This window comes from Oryctolagus cuniculus, chromosome 18, assembly GCF_964237555.1.
Source record: "Oryctolagus cuniculus chromosome 18, mOryCun1.1, whole genome shotgun sequence".
NCBI classification, from domain to species: domain Eukaryota; kingdom Metazoa; phylum Chordata; class Mammalia; order Lagomorpha; family Leporidae; genus Oryctolagus; species Oryctolagus cuniculus.
The window spans coordinates 58,620,570-58,639,876 of record NC_091449.1 but is presented as its reverse complement, the minus strand read 5'-3'; the positions used below and the strand labels follow the sequence as shown (position 1 = coordinate 58,639,876).

The following is a 19,307-nucleotide window of genomic DNA, read 5'->3' as shown; positions in this document are numbered from 1 at the left end:
AATCTCTTTTTTCTTTTTTTTAGGTGGGTTACCACGATTATTTATTTATTTATCTATTTATTTATTTTGACAAACAGAGTGGACAGTGAGAGAGAGAGACAGAGAGAAAGGTCTTCCTTTGCTGTTGGTTCACCCTCCAATGGCCGCCGCGGCCAGTGCGCTGTGGCCGGCGCATCGCGCTGATCCGATGGCAGGAGCCAGGAGCCAGGTGCTTTTCCTGGTCTCCCATGGGGTGCAGGGCCCAAGCACCTGGGCCATCCTCCACTGCACTCCCGGGCCATAGCAGAGAGCTGGCCTGGAAGAGGGGCAACCGGGACAGAATCCGGTGCCCCGACCGGGACTAGAACCCCGTGTGCCAGCGCCACAAGGCGGAAGATTAGCCTAGTGAGCTGCGGCGCCAGCCCAAATCTCTTCTTCACTGTCTCTCTCTCTCTGACACTCTGCCTCTCAAATAAATAAAAATCAGTATTTTTTTAACCTCATATATTAAAGTTTCCAAAAAACTTAAGAAGACAATTGAACTGTCAATGACATTTTTATTATTTAAAAATACAATTTATTCTAACTAAGAATTAAGGGTAAATTATTATTTCTCTAGAAATTTAAAATTTTATATATTTTTCCCTTCAAAGCTTCAAATTACAATGTTCATCTTTAAGATTTATTTATTTATTTTGAAAGTCAGAGTTACAGAGAGGGAGAAAGGGATAGATCTTCCATCTGTTGGTTCACTCCTCAGATGGCCACAATGGCCAGTGCCAGGCCAGGCCAAAGCCAGGAGCCAGAAGCTTCTTCCCGGTCTCCCACATGGTTGCAGGGGCCCAAGCATTTGGACCACCTTCTGCTGCTTTCCCAGGTGCATTAGCAGAGAGCTGGACTGGAGTTGGAGCACCTGGGACATGAACCAGAGCCCATATAGGATGCTAGCATCAGGCAGTGACTTAACCCACTGCACCACAGCGCTGGCCCCAGTGTTAATAATAAACAATCTCATTTCAGTAGATTCAGTTAATTGGGTTTTGGGGTGAGTTCATTCTTCCTTTAAGGATTTCAACCAACAATCACAGGACCTGCTGACACTCCATAACTGTTGTCAAAGTGAAATTTGGGGCATTTGTTTCTCTTAGATTTTTCTTTTGAAAATGATCAAAACCAAACAGACCTTAGCTTTGATACTACAATGCAAGACCTGCTATTAAAGAAATACCCAGTAAAACAATCACCCATACATTCTTTAAGAATCACCCTTCTGGGCCCGCACTGTGGCACAGCAGGTTAACGCTCTGGCTTCTCAAACGCCGGTATCCTATATGGGCACCAGTTCGAGACCTGGCTGCTCCACTTCTGATCCAGCTCTCTGCCATGGCCTGGGAAAGCAGTAGAAGATGGCCCAAGTCCTTGGGCCCCTGCAACTACGTGGAAGACCTGGAAGAAGCTCCTGGTTCCTGGCTTTGGATTGGTGCAGTTCCAGCCAATGTGGCCAATTGGGGAGTGAACCAGCAGATGGAAGACCTCTCTCTCTCTCTCTATCTTTGCCTCTCCTCTCTGTGTAACTCTTTCAAGTAAATAAATAAATAAATCTTAAAAAAAAAAAGAACTTGCCCTTCCACTTCCACCATCAACACAACTCATTTTATATCATGTATGTAGAAAATTCATGAGCCATCTTTCATTTTAAGGATATATTCTGTGATGACTCAATATTTCCCATCATACCAGTTAACTTGACAAATAGCAAATGATTCCTGATAAATACTAAGAAAGTTTTTAAATCAAAATTTTTCAATCAATGACATTGAAACACTAGCCCATTGCAAAAAATCATACCAATATTTGTATAAACATTTCATCAGAAATATTCAACTACCAATCTGAATACGCATATGTAGGATTTATAGACTATAGACATTTTTCTTTTCTTCTTACTGTTTTCAGGGGCTGAACCATTCGGTAAAATTTCAACCATTAGGAAGGAAAGGAAAATATTTTTTAAAGGATAGTGAAGTATTTCTTAGATAACCTTGGACTAACTAGCAACCTTTGATTCATCAGCTAACAGCATTAAGTTTCCAATTCCATATTGACTAATCTAAGGTAAAAGAAATCCAAGTTCCAAACGTAGTATAAAATAGAGAAAGGTGGGTATTTGTAAACAAGACTGATATCTATTGTGTGATAACAAAACAAACAAAAACTCTCCAGCGCCACTCAATGCCAATGTCACCATTCGTAATCGTCTACTTAGAGTGGATGGTCATGAATCCTATCACAGTTCCTGTTGACAACAGAGAAAGTCACATTCCAGTAACAGCCCTGAGACTGTAATAGTTCTAGCAGTTTTACTTTGATTGGGATGTCGGTCTTTAGATGATGCTTAGAAATCTTCATTTAGAATTGGATCACTAAAAAAAAACACTGTGAATAAACTGTTTTATCAAATGACCATCTATTTTGAAAAATACTGCTGCAACAAAATTTCAATGAAAATCATTATTTAGATATTACAATCAGTTAATCTTAACTTTTTTAAAAAGACTGTAGTACGGGCCAGCTCCTTGGCTCACTTGGTTAATCTTCCTCCTGCGGCACCAGCATCCCATATGGGCACCGGGTTCTAGTCCCGGTTGCTCCTCTCCCAGTCCAGCTCTCTGCTGTGGCCTGGGAAGGCAGTGGAGGATGGCCCAAGTGCTTGGGCCCCTGCACACGCATGGGAGACCAGGAAGAGGCACCTGGCTCCTGGCTTTGGATCGGCATAGCTGCAGCTGTAGCAGCCATTTTTGGGGGTGAACCAACGGAAGGAAGACCTTTCTCTCTGTCTGTCTCTCTCACTGTCTAACTCTAGCTGTCAAATAAATAAATAAAAAGACAGTAGTAACAGTGTAATGTAAACAAATGAAGCAAATGATCAGTTCTTGGAAATCAAAAGTAAATACAATTCCAAACGGACAAGGCATTGACACACAAATTAATTATAGTGGCATGACTAGGTGAAAGGCACTTGCTTAATTATTGTGAATTCTCAGTGGATAGGGCTTAAGTGAAAATCTATGACTCAATTTATTCTAGAAAGTTTGCCAATTTCAGAATTCTTAGGAAGCTGCTATTTTAAAAGGCATAGAGGCGGCTGGCGCCACAGCTCAATAGGCTAATCTTCCACCTAGCAGCGCCGGTACACCGGGTTCTAGTCCCGGTTGGGGCACCAGATTCTGTCCCGGTTGCCCCTTTTCCAGGCCAGCTCTCTGCTGTGGCTCGGGAGTGCAGTGGAGGATGGCCCAGGTCCTTGGGCCCTGCACCCCATGGGAGACCAGGAGAAGCACCTGGCTCCTGCCTTCGGATCAGCGCGGTGCGCCAGCCGCAGCGGCCATTGGAGGGTGAACCAACGGCAAAAGAAAGACCTTTCTCTCTGTCTCTCTCTCTCACTGTCTACTCTTCCTATTAAAAAAAAAAAAAGAAAGAAAGAAAGGTATAGAGGCAAAAGCACTCTTCTTAGAAGAACACTTCCTCCATGTAAGTTTCTGATTGGTGTGGAGTGAAAATGTTTATACTCATGAACACGGAAATTAACATTAGAATTGTTGTCCAAAATATCAAAGATGAAATTACGCATCTTATACCAATAGGATTACTTGAGATGACATATGCCCCCTTATTTCCCAAAACTGATAAAACTCTACACGTAATTACAAATAATTCATACAGCACTAACAAGATTTCTGAAGGAACATGACAGAGATATTAACTTGAAGGTTTCCTATCAAGGGTAATGTTGACCTTCAGTACCACAACCCTACAAATTTGGACTTGTGGGCAAACTTATTAAGACTAAGCTTTATCATAGTAGTAGCATTTATACACTACACATATATTGCATATTATTTAAATCAGCAGCAATGAACTTATTCTATTCAATAAGAGACAACTAGAAAAGAATATTATATAAGTACTTACATAGCAAAACAGAAAAATACTTCGAAAAACAAAATAATAACATTTGAAGTAAAAATTCTGGTCATACAGTTCTACACATAATGGATGACTAAATTTGAATTGTATATATTTTGTACCATAAAACAGTCTTCCTTCAATTTTTTCAGCTAAAAATGCAAAAACTTCCTTAGCTTAAATACCACCAAAAAAAAAAAAAAAAAAAAAAGGCAGCAGGTCCGATTTGGTTCATGGGACCTGGCAACCTCTAAACTAAAAATGGTGATATCTTACAATTTGTATAATCCACTCAATTCACCTGTTTTCATGGAAGAAATAAGTCAATTTAATTTTGACATACAGATTGGCTTCAACAGAGAAATCAGAAATATTTTGAGAGTACATCAGAAAGTTTGTGGAAAATGGCATAAAAAAAGGTAATTTTGGTGCCAAAACATTTTGGCACCTATTTATATGAGAATTCTTCAAAAAGTTCATGAAAATGCACACTATGAAAAAACAGCATGATTTCAAATGTTTCACACTAAAAGAAACTTTTAACTCCAGTTTGAAATACCTTTATGTGAAACAACTTCCAATATTAATTTCAGAAGATAGTAATATTTATTACCCAGAGTAACCACTAGGTATCAGGGTTGATGTTCATGTTAGCTTAGGAGCAATGATTTCCCCAATGCCAGAAACTTCCCTAATCAGAGATGATTTGAGGTGTATGCAATAAGAAGTGGGGAGAATGGACTGAAGGAATAAAAATAAAAACCGACTGCCATTATAAGAGTCAGTGTGCCTGCTGATCTTCATGGCTGAGGGTCCACCTGACACACTGCATAATAGACTACATTGTATCAGTACTTTACTGTCCTATTCTGGTTAAGTCTGCTATACACATCGATTTGGGGAAAGCGAGGAAGAAGCTTCTAGAAAGAATGAATGGTTAAGTATGAACAATTTGAGAATGTTTCCAATCACAGGTGGGTTGCTTCCCAAAGCCCACAAAAGCAATTGCCTATTCAAGCCATTACCTCCATCTACTACAGATTCTTCAGTGCTTTTTTAAAGCAGCTGTCAGACACATTTATTTCAAATGTAGAAAGAGGGAATACAATGAGATGTTCTAATTAACTCATTGAGAAGTTCTATGGTGAGCATTACTCAGAGTAAGACTCAGTATACCGGAAGCCAGGCAGCCTCCGTCACATGACCTGCAAGAGATAAAAATAAACGCACAACTCTCTCCAGCCCTACAACTTTACACCTATCTCTAGTTTTGTGCTAAATTGATCCCTCCCAGAGCTATCAATGTCTTAATATTCGGAAACAGTGAATTCCTCAGAAGTTATATAATAGGTTTCTCCCTCCTTGGTGTTTGTCTCTTAGCAAGTGATGAAGTCAGTGAAGCTTCTCAAACAGCAAAGCCTTCCACAAGGATCTGTCTCCAAACTTTCATGAAAGGGGCACTTCAATATCACAATGAACAAAGGGAAGAGACTTTCTACAAATTCACTGCTTTTCAAAGTCAGATAGATAGGCACCCATAGGCAAAGAATGCGGTCCACTCAACATACTCCATCTTTGTACAAGACAGTACTTAACATAGTCACAAAAACCGTGCAAGGACACGGGTGTACTAGTCTACACATATTTATATGTGCATTATGTATATACATAGTACATGTACATATATGTAAAAATGTGTGTGTATGTGCACAGAATCCTGCTAATGTAAAGCGTCCCTGCTGATTAACCAGAACAATTAACATCCATATTATAGTGTGCCTAGTGTCTGATCTGTCCTGTGCCAAAAAGCTTTCCCATGGGCAGCCTCTGACTGACTCAGAAGATGACAGATTTGCTCCTGGTGAATCAGCTGTAAATAAAGAGAAAAGGGCTTTGGGTTCACCTGAGAGACAGAAAAATACTTTTAATTTTCTTTATTTATATTCAGTTCTCCCTGACTTCAATATTGGTATTTAAGATTGATTCACTTTTGCTAATATAAAGTCCTGTCCAAAAGAATTATTACAGTTCTTATAATACTTTAAAGTACTTTGCTGGTTGAGGCTGCTTGCTCTTAACACTAAATCCCAGTCTCACTGGTAAACATATATACTTGTCCTTCCAAAAAGTATAAAACATCTGAAATACTCTCTACCATGACTTGTGAATCAAACAGAATTTGTTCTTTCCAAAGAGAAAATCCTTTCTAAATACTGTGCAATAAAATTCAATTTGTGAAATGAACCATTTTCTCTTCTATCTATTGCTGCAAATTACACTGTCAAAATATCAACCAGAAATTATTAAACGAGACTTTCATTAGATGAAGTCACTTGGCATTTGAAGAACAGTCAACTCCTAACAGGTATAGTAACCAATAACTCCAACTTCAGTATTTAAATGTTCCTATTAATTTAAAATGTTAGGGGCTCTCTAAGTTCATAAAAGATTTACCAGAGCATTGAACTACTTCCTGAACACACCTGCACTGAACAGGTACAGAACCAGGACTGAAATTTCAAGCATCAACAAGAGGTCCCTCTGCAGCCCGCCAGACATGATGACTACGCTCTCACCAGATCTCAGTATAGGTCATCTTCACTTCACTAAGGAGATACCTTGCTCAAGAAAGCCATTTAATGTTAGTCTGCCATTTATGCTGTCTATGGGCTTCAAGAAGACAAACAAACATGAACAACTAGTGGCCCAATTAACCATGTTAATGTACTGTAAACCCAACTACGAGCAGAATACTGGGAAAACACTGATAGAACTGAGTCTAGGCCAGAGCTGAGCTGTGCTTTTCCTAAGGGAAGATGTGTAAGGTGCTGTGCTTCACATTGTAAGAGTGACCTCTAGTGCCTTCCTTTTTCATTGAACTTCAGTAGTTGGAAGACGAATCACCCCTTTTCTACAAAACTTCAGTTGTATGTGGGTGCCTGTGATGTTGTTGTTGCTACTGCTGCTTATTTGTGGCAGTGTTTATCAAGTGCTACCATTCCAGGATTCCAAGACTGCAACCAGAAGAAGTTAGGCAAATTGTACTGAATTGCAGAAGTCCCACACATCCGAATTTAAAACTGAATCTGAGACACAGGGCAGCATCTGGAGTGCCGACGTTCTCCGCTTTCAGCGACATTCAAGGAGCTCCCACTGAAAGGAGACTTGAAGTCACGGTGCTCGTGCAGTGAGAACGGACTTGGGGCTTGCGGTGGGAAGTTCCTGTTTTTCCCATAGGAGAGGCCATCAGTGCAAGGGGGGATGCAGCACAGCAAACGCCTGATGGTTGGCTTCCATCCCCCGCACCTAAACCTGGTGATCCAGCAGCAACACAGGCTCCTAAACAGGCCTCATGGCCCTTTCATGATAAGCAAATTAGCTCTTCCTCCAACAGCCAAGAGAGAATCAAAAGTTGTGCTTGCCAGAGCTTGGCTGTTCTTTAGCCAGAAGGCCAAAATTCTCCCATTTGGGAGTTTTAAGCCAAACACAACTTTTAAAACTTTTTTTTAATCTCTGTTTAAAAAAAAAAAAAAGTGGCTGGAGAGAGTCTGTCAACTATTTTGGACAATATTCAAATCAGAAATAAGGATGCAGTAAACCATGCCTGAACCAATGCACTCAGAGTCAGAATATTCCATTACGAGCATGTAAAGTCAAAAATTCAACCACCGAAGCATACCACTTTTGAAAAAATCACCAGAATGTTTTCCTTTCTGCAAAATGTAGCAATCAGCCCCTCTTTCTCCAAGTCCCATGCTTTTAGTGGCGAGGACACAGATCTGAATATTGAGGTTTGCCTGCTCCTGAAGCCTGCAGTACATTTCAGCTATTAGCCTGCATCATTTTAAAGATGCAGCCAGCCGCTGGTGTGCCAAATCGCAAACTTCAGAAATGTAAGCTAATGCAGCATAATGTAAAGTCTGCCAGTTGCTTTCTTGTTAGACATAATTCCAATAAAAGCCTGTAGTCCGTAAAAAGGGGAAGAAATGAAGACATTCACAGGCTCTTCCCTGGTTAAGATGCTAATTTAATGTTTTACTAGAACTTGAGTATGCTCAATGAATATTCAAAGACAAGAGGGTAAGATCCTACTCACAGACAAAAAGAGACATAGCACTTTGCCTGTTTTGCCCAGACCAGGAGGAAAGACAAGTATCAACCCAGTGGCACTAGCAGAATCTTCAAGGGCCGCTTCATTTACAGCAAGATGCCTTGCGGCAAATCCAGTGGCAAACAAATAATCATCAAAACGGCAGAATCAAAGTTTGTGCAGAGAGCTCCCTGCAAGTTTTAAATCATCTGCGGTCTACTTACAGGAATCTCCAGCTTCGATGCTGCTCCAATTTTGAGTAGATAACAGAAGTAGTGCTTGGAGGAGGGCTCCGAGGACAGACCCCATGTTCACATCTGCTGGGCTCCCGCAGAAGATCTTGCGTGGCTCTGCTCCGGCTCCAGTCCTGCTCCAGTCCCTCTCCCAGCTCCGCCTGGGTCTTCAGTACCTGAGTCTCTCTCAGTCTCCCTCCCTCCCTCTTCCCTCCTTCCCTCCTCCCCTGGTCTCCTGGTCTTGCTCTCTCTCTCTCTCCCTCCCTCCCTTTCTCTCTCTCTCTCTCTCTCTCTCGTTCCCTCTCTCCCTCTCCCTCTTCTCCTCTCTCTCCCTCTCCCTCCTCCACTCTATCACACACACACAGCCCCACTCCTCACCGACAGGCACCCAGCATCTTCCCTAACAAGCATCCTCACTGCGAGGCCACGCCCACTCCTCGCAGCAGGTCCCAGAAATGGGCAGCCGCATCCTCCACCAGATACAGAGCCGCTCCAAGCTCAGCGGTGCGCTGCGGTGATGAAAGCTGGACCCCGAGGCGGGGTCTCCTGCTCCTCGTGGGCCTCCTCGGGGCTCCCTCCGCCCCGCTCTGTTCTCCGGTAATCCTTAACCCTTTTCTCCCCGTTGGAGGTGCAGGGAGGGGGAAGGGCGAGGCGCTGGCGCCTCCCGATTCTGCCCAGGTCTTGCGTTTGGCAGAGCAAACCGACCCGCTGAGCCGTTCCTGGGCACCCGGGAGCGCGTCCAGGTGAAAACGCGTGATGTTTCCAAACAAAAGCATAAAATAAGAAGGAAATAACTCAGCAGCCTTGGCAAACCGTAGCTAAAATTGTCCTCGGGGAAAATACTTGCTGTTGTTTGTCTCCGTTTCTATAAAAACTATTCTCTTCAGCCAGCGAGGGTGAGGATTTTAGGATGGAAACGCCTCACGGGCAGACACTGGTTCCTGCCTGGCGGATATTTAAAAGCACCTGATAATGGCCTAAAACAAATTAGCATTTCTTATTTGGGGTTCCTGCTTCAGGACTAGGAATCCACAATGAAGCGCTCTGGATGGGTTTGTTTTGATGAGCGCACCATGCTGTGAATACGCAGCAGCGTTTGACAGTCAAATTCCTTAATAACAATTCTCAAAAGGCCTAAAATGGAAAATGATGGAACACGGGAGAAAGGGAGCCCCCCCCACCCCGTCCCTTCTCTCCCCACCTCCAAACACTGACAGCGTGAAAATGGAATTCAAGTGGATTGGAAGCCAGAGGAGTAAAGTTGAATTCAGCAGAGTGAGGACTACAGGAAAATGACCCTTCCGATGGCTGATCCACGCATGCTATCATGATGGAATATTAAAATATTGAAATGGAGTGAACAGCAGGTAAGGAGAAGCATCCCACATGGTGCCACGGTGTCAGATGAATCTCTGTAATGCCAATGTCAAGGTTCTGTACTGAGAGCGCTAGGTGCTGTGGCAGTGGGCATCCCGGAGTTCTGCAGCCTTGCCGTGGAGGGCATGGCAGAGGGGCGGGCGAAGTGTCACAGGCGTGCTGCCCGCCACGCAGGATGGATGCTTCTGCTTCTCCTGTTTTACAGATGAGAAAACAGGAGCAGGGAATTTGCATGATTTGACGAGGTCACAGAGCCAGCAAGTGAAGTGCTGAGGACTGCACTTCCGGCTCTGACTCGACTTTCACTGCTGTCAGCCTCGGACTTGCCAGGGTGCGCCACTTCCCAGAGTCCTGTCAGCTGGAGCAAACTCCTGAGGCCCAAAACAAAACCGCAGGGGGAAACAAAGGCCCTCACATGAGTTTTCTCCATTTCTAGAAGGACATTCACGGTTCTTGCAATCACAATACGCTAAGCAAAAGCAGCTGTCACCTGACAAGCTAGCAAGTGGCTGCTGAAGAGGATTCGATTTTATTGAACAACTACTATACGCCCTTTCTGCACTAATTCCAGTATTATAGCAATCCTCAGAGGACAGCACCCGTGTGCCTGTTAAAGAGACTGGGCCTCAGCAAAGTTAAGGAGAAAGTCCCAAGCGCTGGTGTGAATGGGATTCTGGTCTGCAAAGCTCTGAAAGTGGTACTTTGAATAACTACACACTGAGGGACAGAGGCCCAGGCTCTCCCGACGAGAAACGCTGTTTTCCTATTATTGATTATCCCATATTTAATTGCTCACATAAAACAAATACAGGATTACATTTTAATAGATTGGGCACACAAGACAAAAAAATGAAAAATAATTGAACATTTCATGACAATAAAAAATTTCTTTAAGACAAAGTGTAACATATCATAGCAGCCATTAAGACAGATGTTTTGCCATCATCAGAGGCCTCCAAGAATAAAATGAACTGGAATCTGGCACCAACTCAAAGACCTAAGCATTGCAAGCCACTGTTAACCCTTTCAGTGCCTGGTGACCAGGGAAGGGGAGAGAGCTGTGGTGGACAGGTGGAACAGTGCAGAGGGTGTGGCCATGGTAAACGGGATTGCAAACAAGCATTCAGTTTTCACTGTTGTTTTCAAAAACAGCAAAACACTAAGCGATTCCATGATGCTGGTGTTTGGTTTGCTCAATTTAAAAAATAAGAAAAATGACCCAAAAAATCATCATGATATAATGTGTGACAACCTCGCACTAAGTGGACTCTCCCTTACTCCCTGGCCTTAGACCCCTGCATGAGAGCCATACAGGGGGTGGGTTAAGCCTGCAGTGTCACAGGCTGGCAGCCCCAGTGCCGTTGTCCACTCTGACTCTGCCACCTGCCGGGTGCACGCTCTCCAGCCCGGCTGCTCATTGTCCCTGGCCCTTAGTTTCTTCATCCCTGCACCAAGGCTAAGTCCAGAATCTGCCTTGCAGCCGAGACTATGACCTGTGAAATGGCCCCTCCTCTCCAAGGGGCTCAGTCCATGTAATCACTGCATTACTACCACTCCCTCTAGAGAGTGGAGGAATTACAGCTTGCAGTGGGACAGGACCCACGGGTGGCAGGAAACAGTTGGTCCCCAAGATCTACTGCTTTGGACTGCATCTCTCCATTCCTACCAAATGTTGTTTAGTGACAGAAAAAAAGAAATAAGAGGGAAAATCAGAAAAGCGTACAGACCTAATTTTGCACATTTCTGTACTGTTGATTCAGACTCTTTGAGTCATATTTCTCTCTGTGTAGGCACTTGTTGTTATATTTTCCACCAATTAAGAAAGAACCAACTACTGGTGCTTCAGGCTTGGCATATACATATTATTGGTCAGATGGTGCCTAACAAAGCCTGCAAATCAGAAGGAGTTGCTGGAATTCGTACAATGTTTTAAGTTTCTTAATACATCGCTAGAGAACTGTATGCCCCAGCACAGTGCTAATGGGGAATCTTAGACTGTAGTTTATACAAGAAAGGAATCATCAAGCCACCATGGAACAATGTCACATGGAAAGACTAGAAAAACTGGGGCAGGCGCTTGGCACAGTGCTTAAGGCATCACTTGGGACACCCACATCCTATAGTGGACGGAGTTCAAGTTCCGGCTCTGCCCAATTCCAGTTCCTGATAATGAGCACCCTACAAAGCAGCAGGTGATGTCTCAAGTACTTGGGTCCCTGCCACACATGAGGGAGACCTGAACGGCGTTACTGGCTCCTAGCTTCAGCCTGGCCTACCCCTGGCTGTTGGGAAGTCAACCAAAACAGGGAAGTGTCACTCAGCTTCTCTCCCCCTCCTTCCCCCTCCCTCCCTGTCTGCCTTTCAGATAAATAAAGCTAACTTTAAAAAAAAATAAATTACCCTACAATTCCTTTATTCATCTAACACTTGTTCTATTTACATTTCTATATAGCATCTTTTCATATCAAACTCAAATAATCATTTTAGCATTTTGACAGCAAAATTTGATTGCTCTTTACATCCTCAAAGTGAAATTGATATTTGTTTAGACAGTGTGCTTTTACTTTAGTTTTTTTATTGCAGTAAAAAAAAAAATCTAACGTGAAATTTACCGTCTTGAGGTAGGCGTTGTGCTGCAGCAGGTTAAGCCAACACTTGGGGTGCCCACACCCCATATCAGAGTGCCAGTCCAGCTCCTGGTTCCTCGGTTCTGATACAGTTTCCTGTCAAAACGTTTGGGAGGCAGCAGGTGATGGCCCAAGAGTTGGGGCCTCGATCACCCTCTTGGGAGACCTGGAGGGAGTTCCAGGCTCCTGCATCAGCCTGGGCTGAGTGAACAGGATGGAACATCTCTCTTCACCCTCTCTCACACTTTCGGATAGACAAAGACAAACATTTTAAAATTTATCATCTTAATAATGGTCAGTAGTGTTAAGAATATTCTCGATGTGGTGAAATGTCCAGAAGTTTTCATCCTGCAAAAACTGAACCTCCATGCCTATTAAATACTGACTTCCCTCCTTCCCTGCCCCCAGCCCTTAGAAACCACCTTTCTACTGTTTGCTTGATTTCAACTACTTTTTTTCTCATTAATATGCAATATTATACACTTTTATAAGATCCAGTGTAATATTTCAACACATGTACATGTAATAATGGTACTTATTTATGGGGTACACTGTGATAGTTCACATCCAGGTAATCAGCAACTCCATCTCCCTAGCATGCTTTGTGTTTGTAGCATTTGAGCTTGTCTCTTCTAGTCCTTTGTAAATATAAAATGTGTTACTGCAAACTGTTGTGACTCCACTGGGCTGAGGAAAACCAGCAATTATTCCTTCTACCCACTGTTTTGGTGTTCTTCATCCAACATCCCTCTTCCTGCCTTCCCACCACCCTTCCTAGCCTCTAGTAATCCGGGTGAATGGATAAAAAGAATGCGAAATATATATATATGCATATGTATATATAATGAAATATTACTCTGCCATAAAATAATGAAATCTTTATGTTAATCTTTATTTACATTAGATGCCTCATGAGTAGAATCATACAGAATTTATCCTTTTGGAACTTGTTTATTTTGCACAGCATAATAACCTCAAGATCCACCCATACTGTAGCATATGATAGGATACACTTCCTTTATAAAGCTGTGTAATATTACTTCATGTATATATATATGTAATATTACTTCATGTATATATATGTATATACATGTAATATATATACATATATTACATTTATCTTATTCATTTGCTGATGGATGTTTTTGAAAATATCTCTGATATATATATGTAATATGTGTGTATACATATATACATATATAAACATGTGTATATATACATATATATGTATACACACATATATACATATATTACATTTATCTTATTCATTCATTTGCTGATGGATGTTTAGGATATTTCCAATGCTTGGCTGTAGTGGGCAATGGTACAATAAACATGAGTGTGAAAATACCTCTTTGAGATACTGCTTGGAATTCTTTTGGATATATATACCCAGAAGTGGCACTGCTGTATCACATAGCAATTTTATTTCTAATTTTCATAGGAACTCCCATCCTGGTTTTCCTAGCAACTGTACCATTTAAATCCTCGCAGAGTGAACAAAAGTCCTAATTTTTCTGTATCCTTGTCAAAATTTATTTTCTCTTCCTTTGATAAGGACCATACTAATTGACACAAGATGATATCTTATTGTTTTTATCTGCATTTCCTTTATGACTAGTGATGTTGAGCATATCTTCATATGGTTGTTGGTTATGAGTACTTCTCTAGAAAATTGTCCAGTATTTGGCTGATTTTTTAATCAAATTTTATTGTTTCATGTTGGAGGTAGGTTGTTTATTTCTGTTTTTGCTATTGAGTGGAAGGAGTTCCTTACATATTACTTACAGAAGTGTATCCTTTCTTTCAGGTTATCCAATTTGTTGGCATATAATTATTCCTATTACTCTACTATAATTATTTTTATTTCTGTGACATTATCTGTAATAACCCCTGTATCTGATTTTCCTTATTTGAGTCTTTTTTCTCTTAGTCTAACTAAAGTTTTTAATTTTTGTTTTCTCAAAAGAAAAAAAATCTTGATTCCCCTGGTTTTTTTTCTATTGTTTTTCCTTTCTCCATTTTATTTATCTCCATTTCAATCTTATTGTTTTCTTTCTTGTCCTAACTTTTGGCTTAGTTTGTTCTTTTTCTAGTTTGTTGAAATGCAAAGTTGGGTTGCTGATCTGAGATCTTATTTTTTAATATAAGAGTTTACTGCTATAAACTTCTTTCTTAGAATTGTTTTTATTATATTCCACAATTTTGGGTATTCTGTGTTTTCAGTTCACTTGTCTCCAGATTCCCCAACAATTTCTTCTTTAATCCATTAGATCATTTAAAATGAGTTCTTTAATTTCCACATATTTGTGGATTTTCCTGTTTTCTTTCTGTTATTGATTTTCTAGTTTCATTTCATTGCGGTCAAAGAAGATATGTTTTTATTCCAATCTTCTTCTTTTATTAATTATATTGAAAGGCATCGTGACAAAGAGGGAGAGGAAGAGACAGAAGGAAAGAGATCTTCCACCCACTAGTTCATTTCTCAAATAGCCATAACAGCCAGGTCTGGGCCAGGTAGAAGCCAGGAGCCAAGAAATCCGTCCAGATCTCCCACATGCATGGCAGGGACCCAGGTCCTTGGGCCATCTTCCACCACCTTCCCAAGCATTTTAGCTGGAAACTGGAATTGGAAGTAGAACAGCCAGGATCCAAACTGGCACTCCAATATGGGCTGCCAGTGTCAGGCTACAGGTTAACCTACTGCAACACAATGCCAAGCCCAGTTACAATCCTCTGAAACTTGCTAAAACTTGGTTTGTGACCTAACGTGTGGTCTATTTTGGTGAGTGTTCCATATGCACTGAGAAGAATTTGTACCTTGCTAGTGTGGGTGGGGGATTTTGTATATGCCCATTAGGTCTAATTGGTTTATGGTTTGTTCAAGTCCATTTTTGATATGGAAACTTTGTCTAGCTGTTGCATCAACCATTCAAAGTAGCTTTTGAAGTCTCCTGCTATATTGTATTGCTGTCTTTCCCTCCCTTTAGTTCTATCCATGGTTGCTTTATTTATTTGGGATATCTAATGTTAAGTGCACATATATCTTTGTCTAACACTCTCCTCATCAATGAACACTTTTATCAGTATATTATGTCTTCCTTGTTTCTTGAGACAGTTTTTCTCTTACACTTTATTTCGTCTAACCTAAGTATGACTGCACCTGCTCTTAAGGTTTCTGTGCACAGAATCTATCTCAATCCTTTCATTTTCATCCTACATTGGTGCTAAGATCTAAAGGGAGTATCTTGTAGTCAGCATACAGTTGGAACTTGGATTTTTTTTAATCCCTATAACCAATCTATGTCTCAGAATTGGGGCATTTAATCCATTCACAATAAAAATAATTTCTGGTAGGAAAGGAGCTACTATTTTTATCATATTGTTTTCTGTACATCAAAAAGATTTCTTTTCCCTCATTTCTTTTCTTACCACCGCCTTTAGTGTTTCACTGAATTAATTTTTTTGAATGACATCGTTTTGTAAACACTCTATACATTTTTGTGGTTATCATAATTACACAAAGCATTTTAGTGTTATAACAATCTAATTTGATTACAACTTATCTTCAATCACACAAAAACTCCACTCCTCTGTCTTCTCCGTTTGAATGATAATGCAAATCATTTCTTTTTATAACATGTATGTAGTAACACAGATTTATAATTACTTTCATGCTTTATGTTTTTAATGACATGCCATGTTTTAATATAATTTATGTACCAACATTATAATACTATTGTATATTACATTTGTCTATATATTTACCCTTACCAAGGAGATTTATATTTTCATATGGTTTTATGTTACTATTTATGAGCCATTTACTTTAACTGGAAGATTTTCTTGAGAATTAAAGGGCAAGACTAGTGGCTCCTCTAGCTCCCTCAGTTGTTATTTATCTGGGAAAGTCTTAATTTCTTCCTTACTTCTGAAGGGTACTTTATCTGTATGTAGAATTTTTGCTTGGCTTTCTTCTCTTTCAGCACTTTAAAGATATTATCCTACTACTTTCTACTTACAAGATTCCTGCTGAGAAATCTGATGATTATCTAACAGACACTCCCTTTTATATGATGAGTCACTTTTCACTTGCTGTTTTTAAGATTCTGTCTTGTCTATGACTTTTTAAAATGTTTTAAAATTTTATATGTTTGAAAGATGAAGAGAAAGAGACAGACAGATCTTCTATCAGCTGGTTCACCCCCTAAATGCCCACAACAGCCCAGGCTAATCCAAGCTGAAGCCAAAAATTCAATCCAGGTCTCTGACAAGTGGTTGAGCCATGACCTGCTGCCTCCCAAGGTGCACATTAGCAGAGAGCTGGAATCAGGAATAGAGTCAGCACTTGAACCCAGACATTCTGATGCATGGCATTCCAAAGCCTTAACCACTGCATGAAATACCCACCTCAGTCTAGGTCTTTCAACAGTTTGATAACGATGTTTTCAGCGATGTCTCTTTGGGCTACCCTAGTTGGAGTTCCTTGAGTTTCTCCAAAATTTGTGTCCAGTTCTCAACATAGAGTTGGGATGTTCTTAGGTATTATTTCTTTAAACAGGTTTACAGCCACATTCTCTCTTTATTTTTCTTCTAGAATTTACATAATACGTATGTATGTTGCTCTACTTGATGATATTATATAATCCTTTAGGCTGTCTTTACTTCTCTTCATTTTCTGTGGTGTTTTGGTGGTGGGGAGAAAGGGAGAAAGCCTCAGTCGATAATTTTGAATGTCTTGACTTCAAGTTCATCAACTCTTTCTTCTTGTTTAACTCTGATTTTCCAGTATTGAATCTTTCAATTTGGTTTCATATTCTTTAAATAATTTCTGTTTGATTCTTCTTCATAATTTCTGTTTCTTGATACTCTCTTGAGTTTCCTTAATTGCTTGTCTGATGTTTTGTGCCCTATTCCTTCAGTTGATTAAATGTATTTATAAAGGTGGTATGAAGTCTGTGATAGTTCACATCTCTGTTTCTTTAGGGTTGTTTCTGGAGAGTCTGGTTTCTGGAGAGTTAATATAGTTCTTTGGTTGGTCATGTTTCCATGCTTCTTTGTGTGCCTGTTACCTTCCGTGGAGATTTGCTCATTTGAAAATCAGCCATCCTCCCAGTCTCTGTAATCTGGTTTTATGAAGGGAGGAGCTGGGCTGGAGACTCTGAGGACTTCTCTAGCATTCTCCAGGAGCGCCTCCTTTCTGTACTGGCACCTGTCGTCTACTTGAAGAAGCTTGCCTGCTCTACAGGAGCTCAACCTGGTGTCTGTCTGTAGCATGTTGATAGCCTTTATTTTCACCAGTCCCAACTTGACTCCCTATTTCCGTTAATGCTTATTCACAAGCAACACAGAATCCAGCCCTTAAGGCTGCCTGGTGGAAATTCAGAATGTTTGCAACAAAATTTCATTCTTCTCTTTCAGTCCTCAGGGAGAAGTAGGATTTGGAAGTTCTTCTGATCACACTGCATTGTACCCAGGAGAGGGTTCTGGCAAGTGAGTACAACGAATTTTTCTACCAGGCTTCCACTCTGTTGGTTTTAAATTTACATACAGTGCAGGAATCTCGAGTGGTTTTGGATTTTCCACAAAAGCAATTGGACAAGCATCTCTGTTAAGTTGATTTGCAAATAGGAAGGTCTAAGTCTTCTTATTCTGCTGTCTTACTAGAACTCCTCAAAATTGACATGTATAAAAAACTAGAACACAGTGGCCAGCAGTGTAGGCCATTGGGTTGAACTGCTGTTCGCATGCTGGCATCCCCTATCAGAACACCAGTTCACATCCCAGGTGCTCTGCTTCGGATCCAGTTTTGTGCTAACGTAGCTGGGAAGGTTACAGATTATGACTCAAGTATTTAGGACCCTGCCACCCATGTGGGGTATTTAAATGGAGTTACTGTCTCCAGGCTTCAGTCCTGCCTAGCCCCAGCCATTGTGACCATTTGGGGAGTGAACCAGTGAATGGGAGATCTCTCTCTCTCTCTTCCCTCCTCCCCTGTCATTTTACCTTTCAAATATATATATGTATTTTAATTGACATAAAGAAGAGGCAATACAATCTTTTCCAAAAGCCCCATCACAACTATATTTACACTGAATATAAACAATATTTTCTGGGTATAACCAATAAACACAAAAAAATGGTTATTGCTATCATTGTTGGATTTAATTAACCTCTTATGGGGTTAAATTTTATTAATGATATTTATTATTTTGTGTTGCATTTTTAGTTAAGGGACTTGACATGCTGTAGTATAAATGCATTTTTCATTAGGGACTTTTCTGTTGCCCTAAGTGCTATTGTTTTGTTTTCTATCTTAATCATAACAGTAAAAGTGATGATTTTGATGATAACACATTGGTTGAGCTGTGTCACTTTACAAACCCCCAAAGCTCTAGCCGTACACTGTTCCTACCAATAGCTCACTAGTCACAACCTTCCCATTTTAACATTTAATTAGAAAATTAAGATAAAATTTTCGATAACACTATATGCTCTCTTCAGAATATAGTAATAATAAAATATGTGTTTTTTAAAGATTTATTTATTTATTTGACAGAGTTACAGAGAGATAGAGGGGGGAGAGAGAGAGAGAGAGAGGTCTTTGATCCACTGGTTCACACCCTAAATGGCCACAATGGCCAGGGCTGGGCCAGACTGAAGCCAGGAGCTTCATCTGGGTCTCCCACATGGGTGCAGAGGCCCAAGCATTTGGGCCATCCTCTACTGATTTCCCAGGCCATTAGCAGGGATCTGGAGTGGAAGTAGGGCAGCCAGGACTCTAATTGGCATTAAAAAAAATTTGGGATTCTTTCTTACATAAACTATACACATAAATGCATATGTGTATTTATAGGTGAGTATATGTAAATAATATGTTATACATATGCATAAACTATATGTATATGCAATCTTAACAATTCAATATTTTAAAATGAATAGAAATTATGTCTAATAAAAAGTACTTAGGAGTTTAGATATTATTGTAGTTTAAATGTTAGGTATTATACAGTGAGTGTAGTCCCTTAATGACTTGAA

The 19,307-nt window shown here is 40.5% G+C and overlaps 1 protein-coding gene across 4 annotated transcripts in view; it reads right to left on the bottom strand.

Annotated features, from left to right (window-relative positions):
• The window catches only part of CNTNAP4 (contactin associated protein family member 4), a 444,592-nt gene that overhangs the window by 290,853 nt on the left and 134,432 nt on the right, over positions 1–19,307 (bottom strand). The window contains exon 1 of one of the 4 annotated variants that reach the window (XM_070062759.1): positions 8,257–8,759. The exons of 2 other annotated variants lie outside the window; for them this stretch is intronic. In XM_070062759.1, the coding sequence (XP_069918860.1) occupies positions 8,257–8,341 (85 nt within the window). In that variant the 5' untranslated portion in view covers positions 8,342–8,759. Of the gene's footprint in view, positions 1–8,256; positions 8,760–19,307 lie in introns of those variants that run through there. One more of the 4 variants, XM_051847277.2, reaches the window with a different exon arrangement.